An 8,367-nucleotide genomic window follows, 5' to 3' on the forward strand; every position below is an offset into this window, starting at 1 on the left:
AATACTTTCTATGACTTTTTGTAGCCTATTGGCAAGAATTTTGTCAATCAACTTATATAAGACAGTGCAACAAGCTATGGGCATGTACTTCTTGATGGACATTGGACTAGCTACCTTGGGGACCAATGTAACTATTGTATAGTTAACAAGTTAATAGAGCTTTCCAATTGTGAAGAAGTGATATACTATTGCAGACACTTCCTCTTTGACTATAGGCCAGACTCTTTAATGAAACAAGCATTATAACCATCTATACCAGGGGTTTTGTCCTCCTCTATGGCTTTCAAACTCTCAGCAATCTCCTTGTCAATGACTAGAATACATATATCTTTCTTTTGTTGATGATTTAGGACTGGTCCAACTCTCATAATAAGCTTGTTTATTGTAGTGAGCTTATGTGTAGTGAGCTTATATGTGGAGGAACCCGTTAAACCTTTGTAAAATTGCACCACTTCTGTCTGAATATTTGTTGGTTTAGTCAATTTAATTCCTATTAAGGATGTCAATATAGTGATTTGCTTTCTTTGTGCTCTTTCCTTCATAACTTCAAAGAAGTAATGAGTGTTGGCATCCCCTAACTTAATCCACCGAGCTCGAGATTTTTGCTTCAAAATACTTTCCTCAACTCCAAACCATTTCTCCAGCTTTTGTAAGGCATTCTTTTCCTGTTCTTGCCGGTTACCAGACCAGTTTCTATTTAGTTGTTCCTGAATAACACTTAACTCAGCTCTATCTTGGCTTATTTTTAGCGAAACATTCTTGTATTCTTCATTATTTAATGCCTTTAGGACGGGCTTCAGGCCCTTCAGATGGAGCCAGACATTCTTCATGTGGTTTCTAGCCTTTCTCTGTTTCCATTCCCTCTCAACTAAAGGTAAGAATTCGTTGTGCTCAGCCCATACATTAAAGAACCGAAAGGGTAGATTTGAAAAGTATTGATCATGCTTCATATTGAGCAACATATGTGCATGATAAAAAATATTAGGTACCTCATACTTCACTGTCAGATCTCCCCATTTCAACATCCATTCATAATTTTTGAAAGCCCTATCAATTCTGTTGTATATTTTATTTGGGCCAGTTTTCTTGTTAGACCAAGTATAATATTCCCTTCTCCAAGGTAGTTAAGTCAAGGAAAGTTTTTGAATACAATTAACAAAATCAGTTATCTCAGCAAGATGCACAGGGTTTCCATATAGTCTATCATGGGGATATAGAAGGGCATTAAAATCCACACAAATGAGCCAACATCAGTAATTCTTGGAGATAGCATACTAAACTTGATCCATAAATCCTTTCTCTCTTCTCTAGTATTATAACCATATACAACTGTCAATTGACATTTGAAGTCATCCCTAGTTCCTTCAATCAGACAATGTACCAATTGAGCTTCTTCAGTAATCTTAGTAGCCGTGTATTTTTTAGCGTCCTAAAGCACCCAAATCCTGTTGTTAGAGGCAACTTGATAGTTATGCAGCAGTCCCCAATTATAAGCAATGTTATTACTGATTGTTGATGCTTTATTGATCTTTATTCTAGTCTCTATTAAACCAACTAAAGAAATATATTTATTCTTCAGTATAACCTTGATCTTCTTCTACTTGTACCTCTTATTTGCACTTCGAACATTCCAGAATAACCAAGTCATTAGGATTGAGTAAGAGTATCTCCTCGATTAGGAGGTATAGTCTCATCTCCCTCACATATCCCACTCAGAGGACTAAAACCATTCTGGACAAGTGTATTCATCAGTGCAGGGAAGTGATGCACCAGTAGAGTATGCTCAATAGATATGGTAGCACCTGGGACTTATTTGGATGAGCTATCTATAGTTGATCCCATCAGGTTAGGATCAGGAATAGGTCATTTATCCTTGGCACCCACTGTAATACCCGTGCCTTTTTCCTAGCTAAAAATTATCTCAAAGATGCTACGACTTAGTTTGAAATGCAAAACTATCTTTGTACATGTAGTATTTTTGAAATTTTCACTTTCTATCACGTGAGAAATTGAGTTAGCTTTCCAACGGTACCAATTTTGTCCAAATTCGACATCAGATGAAGAAGTTATGGATGTTTTACTTGGAACTGTCAGAAACGCCCAGGTATGACGGCCAAGTTGACGGACCACCATATTAGTGACGGACCACCACTTTGACTGTCACCTCCAAAGCAGTTGAGCCACGTACTGGATAAGGACTGACGGATGAGTTGATGGACCGTCAAAGTGGTGACGGACCGTCATCGAGGCCATCAACTCTTATCCAGTGAACCCCATTTCTGGTCCACGTCTGACGGGCTAAGTAACGGATCATCAAATGTCTGACGGACCGTCAGTCGGACTATCACTCGCCTACATATACCCAGATGAGTCCGAATTCAGCTATTATGCTCATTATTATTTCACAAACAAAAAAACTAGGGTTTCTCTCTAAATTTAATCTCCAAGAATAAGACCCAATCTTCTTCAAGAATCAAAGAATTTCAAATCTTTCAAGTCAAAAAACATCAAGAACCTTGAGTCAGGTACGCGTAGTATTCATCTATGGACCCCTTTCGTTCATAGAGTTCAAGAACCATGCTTTTAAATGAGAAACTTTGATTTCCTTGTTGTTATGTGATGTTGTTCATGTTAATGATCATTGTTTAAGATTCAAGATATTAATTTAAGTTGACTTCTATGATGTATGCATGCTTGTAGTTAAAACCCATGAATTTGGGTGGTTCAAGATGATTAAAATTGTTGCAAGGTGTTAGTTAAAATGCCTAGAATGCTAAAAATCATGTTCCCATAATCCCATTGTATTTAAATGACAAGCTATGTCAACTCTTAAGATGATTCTACATGAACTTCCATGCTATTGATATGTGTTGATAGTATGATTATGCAATGAACATGATATTAAGGTTGTGCAAGTACTTCCATGTGACATGAAATCCTTTCCATGCAATACATTGTTGATAACCATGCTTAGTATGAAATCCCTTATGTACGATATTATGAATTGTGGACTCAAATCTTGTGATCAAGTCATGTCATGTGTGTCAGTTTCGTTCCATTGAGTCCTGAGGGTATTCGTACCCAAAAAATATAGCTATGTGCCTAGATCTAAGTCACGTTACCCCGATAATCTCAGTCAAGCCATGATCTATAGAACTCAGTCAGTCATGTGACTCAGGAAACCTCTGAAATCTCATGATCTCAGTAAAATCTCAGATAGTAGTGCTATTTCGTCAGTCAACAGAAGTCAGTTACTTAGTCCATGTACAGTCAGTTAAATCATGTTCAGTCTCTTCAGATGAGAGTAGAAGTTAGCACCAAGTGAACCCAAGGATGGGAACTCACCTGCCAGTTTAGGGTGTGATTCTTAGCAGTCATCCTTATGTTCCAGAACTACGTAGCCAGCGTAGGTTGAGACATCTTAACCTGTCAGACTAGGGTTGATGAGATGGCTTAACCTTTTAGTTTAGGGTTCCCACCGTTCTCATTTGAGTACCTGCCAGATGAGGGTCACTCACAACTGTCCTTACCAACGACGCGGTATTGACACCCCTCTAGTCGGGGCAGAGATTGGACCCTAACTTAGCTATATGCGTTATTGGGGCGTGTCGGTTAAACAACTATCTCCCATAGTTTCAGGATCAGTCTCAGTAAAAGAACTCAGATAGTTCTTCAGATATCAATATACCAGGACTGTCAGATACAGTCAAATTCAATTATAGTATGAAACTCAGCTAGTTCTATCAGATCCAGGACTGTCAGACACAGTCACCCATGTTGACAGAACCATAGTTTCAGTCATGTCAGAAATCAGTAAATCATGTATTAGCGTACAGACCCACTATTACGTATTTACGTTTCCAGTTATTATGTATGTATGTTTGCACTCTCACGTTCATATTAGTCGATCAGTTAGCATTGCTTATGCATGTAAACCCTTTTCATTTAGCCTATCTCACTCGTATACTCAGTACTCCAGTTGTACTGACGCATTCACGCTATGGTGCTTTCTCTTTATGTTACACCATAGGTTTAGAGACACGAGTTCCAGACCAGCAGTAGTAGTCGCATTCCAGTATACAAAGTTGCAGTGAGTCCTCTTCATTCAAGGATGATATGATTCGATTCATTTATTATTTTAGTTAGTTTTCAGTTTACGGAGTTAGTTGGAGACATGTTCCTTCAACTCCTTATTCAGTCAGTACTTCGAGGCTTTCAGATACAGTTCAGATTTAGTTCAGATTTGATTCAGTTTTCAGTTGTTTTGGATATCTTTCACCCATATGGATGTTAGTTTACCAGATTCTTTATTTAGTTGAACCTTATGGCCTATATATTCATATTTTCCGCATTATTATGATATATTTTGTAGTGTACAGGTACAAATATCAGTCATGGGTTAGCTTGTGGTCCCTCGGGGTCATAAGCACCGTGTAGTGTTCCGGTTCAGAAAAATCGGGGCGTTACACCCATTAATATCCAAGGTGTTGGATCATTTGTAGGAGCTGTTTTATTAACCTCAGTGATTTCCTTAGTCACCCACTTTTGTACTAGTTTTGTTCTCTTCTTGGGGCTGGTTGTTGTGTTTTCTCCTTCTGTACTGGTTTACATGTCCAACAACTTGACATTATTGGCAAAAGTTAGGTTTTCAATCATATGTATTACCCATTGAGTGAAGGCTTTTCCAGATGGATCCAAGATAGTACCTTCTTCAGGTAAAGGCTTTGTAACATCAACCTCTACTAACATCCTTGCAAATTATACTCTTAACTATTTAGTGGTGCATTCATCAGCGAACATTGGGATTCCAACAGCACTAGCAATTCTACTCAACGAATCATACCCCAACAATTTATTGGTAAATTTGGGAATTTAATCCATATGGGAAACTTAGTGGGAAAATCCTAGGCAAAATCAAAATCTTCAGTCCAATTCTTCAGAATTAGGGGTCGGTTATTCATGTAATATAGCCCAGAATACATGATTTCCTGCATATCCTCCTTACTTTGAAATCGCACTATAAGTACCCCTCCTCATGCATATAGATGTCAGGTTGTACAACTGAGGTCCAATTCTGAGAGATATATCTATTCATAGCCTTATAACCTGGAGTATCGCCAAGTACATACACAATAGGGCACATTTTCATTTCTTAGTTTCCTTCGCAACTTCTGCTTTGTCTAGTTGTATCATGGTGTTGCCATCAATTATCTGGGGTGGTATGTAAGATAGGTCCATGCCGTTGGAGATGGATCTGTTCTTAGAAAACAGGTTAGTCCAAATGTCGGTAGGAGCTTTACCTTTCTAAGTTGTTGCACTCCGTACATTAGGTGTCACTGCTCTAGTTTTAGGCAAGTTAAGCTCCTCATCTCGTCTTTCCACATTCTTCGTTGATTCTTCAGCTACTTCATTAGTAGTTGGTCTATTAACACTTAGCAAGAGTTTCTTAGTAATTGCAGTATTAGTTGGGTTTCTATGGAGGCTAGGGTTTCTTGAGTGGATTAAAATCACAGGGGTTACCTCGGCTGTAGTTGCTGGTAGTACCTTCCCGCTAGTTGCACTACCAACGACTAGAAGTTTTTCCACAGGCGGTCGTCCTCGTGTTCGTCCCCGTCCTCTCGCCATGGTTTCTCTGGCTCGGGTTTTGCTTAACATGCACCAGGTACTGCGACCTTTCCTTTTAAATCCAAAATTTTGCCTTAAAACTTCTTTCTCGTTAATATTAACATGCATAAGTTGAAAAAAAAAATGGTGCAAAATTTGTAGATTTTTTATTCATGTAAATTATAAGTTTTGGATCATTTTGTAATTAATAAAATACAACATTCAGTCACTCCTTATTTTTTTTATTTAAATTGAATTTCTAGTTTGAATTAAATACTTTTAATATATTACTAATTTACCATCAAACTTTACACTAAGTGATAAACATAACAAACATATATACATATAATGAAAAAATAAAAATAATGTTAGCAAATAGTACTTACACAACTAGTATTGACATATAAAAATACTATAAGTTTATCTTTTTAAGTGTTGTATGTAAAATTGTAAATTTTTGAATATTTGTTCAAAAACTTCAAGTATTATTATTATTATAAGTAATATACATTGTAATCTTGTATGTATATTTACGTGTATATTTTCTAAAGTACTATAACATGTAATGTATATATCTTTCCACTTTCAAGTGGTACTTTAAGTAGTATATATTTTATATATATGTGTATATATTTTCTATAGACTCTAAAGTAGTATATATTTAATGTATACATGTGTATGTGTTTTCTAAAGTACTATATATATAGTGTATATATGTTGTATGTATATTGTTTCAAGTAGTATTTTAAGTAGAGTATATATTATATTGTACGTAAATATGTGTATATATTTTCTATAGACTCTAAAGTAGTATATATTTAATGTATACATGTGTATGCGTTTTCTAAAGTAGTATATACATAGTGTATATATGTTGTATGTATATTGTTTCAAGTAGTATTTTAAGTAGTATATATATTATATTGTACGTATTTATGTGTATATATTTTTTGTAGACTCTAAAGTAGTATATATTTAATGTATACATGTGTATATATTTTCTAAAGTAGTATATAAATAGTGTATATATGTTGTAAGTATATTATTTCAAGTAGTATATATATATTATATTGTACGTATATATATGTATATATTTTCTATAGACTCTAAAGTAGTATATATTTAATGTATACATGTGTGTATGTTTTCTAAAATCTAAAATAGTATAATATGTAACATTTATATGTTATACGTTCATTGTTTAACATATTTAAAATGTATATAAGTGTGAATATATAGTATATATTAAAAAAATATGTAATTTCAAATTTTAATTTATTTATTTTTCTTACATTTTGATCGATTTGGACCGATCAAAGCCGATTTAAAGCTAAGTGGGCCGGTCACGGACTGATTGGACAGATTTTACTGTTGGCCCGGACCGGACCGGCCCATTAAGACCTGACCCAAAATCGAACCTGCTCAAAACCCGATAAGAAAAACTGGACCGGTGCCGATTTGAACCGGCCCGATTCAGTTGACAGGTGTACCTCTAGGTCTAGGTGATAAGATAAGTGGGACCCAAACAAGACTAAATTAACTAGAAAAGTTTGGACCTTAAATTTCTTCGGACATAGCATCGTTTATAATTGACGGTGAAATCTTGGCTGAGCAAATTCTTTTTGAATTTTTCTTTTGAAGTATTGATGTCCTAACCTGACCTACTGTCTCTTAGATTGTTTGGATCACTTCTAGGATTTTTTTTAAAATTTTTTTTATGTATTTTAAAATAATTTATATTTGAAATGTATTAGAAAAGTCATAATATTGAAGTGTATTTTAAAAGCCAATAATATTACTTGAAGAAGTGACTAGGGAATGATGTGGTGGCTTCTTTACACGAAATTTTATTCAAATATTTATTGATGAAATAAATTAATGGCAAGTGCAAAGAGCCACAACACTTGTCATTTTCTTATATCATGTTTGCTATTATAAATAGCTCTTTCATTGTGTCATTTAATATATAAGAAAACTTAGTTATAGTCATTTTGAGCAACAACAATTAACCAACGCGCTTCCTCTCTTTGATTTCTTATTTTTCTTAACACATAAATAATTCTTTCATCCATATTTTGTTTTATAGTTCTTTCATCCATATTTTTTTATAGTATAATTTGTTGATATTTGATAATATAAAAATTTGGAAGGCACAAAATCAGTCTAAAACAGTCCACAAAATGATCAAAACCGAGAGCCCCTTTTGAGATCTAGTCTCGGCCAACTACAAAACACAAGGACATAATAATAACATGATATTGAGGTGTATTGACACCTATTTTGCAGCGAACAACAAACTAACAAGAAGATTACAAGATGGAAACAACAATAAGTTGAACAACAATAACAAGAAGGCTCACATGGCTTACACTAAAACAAAAGGAACAAAACAAGATTACAATAAAGTAGAGGGATAGATAGATAGACCACATGAAGGTATAATCTTAAGAACCTAAAAATGGACACTCTTGGACCCTTAACACTACACACAACATTTACCTATCTCTTACGAAGACACAAGGTCGGAATCCACCTCCCAAGCATCACATTTCCAAGCCATGAGATCAACAAGAGTGATTCCATACTTTCTATGCCTAATTTCGATTTTGGTGCCTCAAGGAGAGAGGACTTATGTTTCTTTGTGTTTCAAGACTTACAACATCATGAATAATCTAAGTCTAAAAGCCCTACAATGTTCATTTATACTACATTACAAATAAAATACAAAATCTCCAAAATGTCCTTTTAAGAGCTAAGCTCCCT

The 8,367-nt window shown here is 35.0% G+C and overlaps 1 protein-coding gene across 1 annotated transcript; it reads right to left on the reverse strand.

Moving 5' to 3' along the window:
- Positions 1–209: 209 nt before the first annotated feature.
- LOC124898561 lies at positions 210–950 on the reverse strand. The gene has a single exon (XM_047412205.1). The coding sequence runs from the start codon at positions 948–950 to the stop codon at positions 210–212; it is 741 nt and encodes a 246-aa protein (XP_047268161.1).
- Between the last annotated feature and the right edge of the window lie 7,417 nt (positions 951–8,367).

Source organism: Capsicum annuum, chromosome 5 (assembly GCF_002878395.1).
Source record: "Capsicum annuum cultivar UCD-10X-F1 chromosome 5, UCD10Xv1.1, whole genome shotgun sequence".
NCBI classification, from domain to species: Eukaryota; Viridiplantae; Streptophyta; class Magnoliopsida; order Solanales; family Solanaceae; genus Capsicum; species Capsicum annuum.

Coding starts and splice junctions, on each gene's coding strand:
- LOC124898561 (XM_047412205.1), bottom strand. CDS start 950: ATGAAGCATGATCAATACTTTTCAAATCTACCCTTTCGGTTCTTTAAT.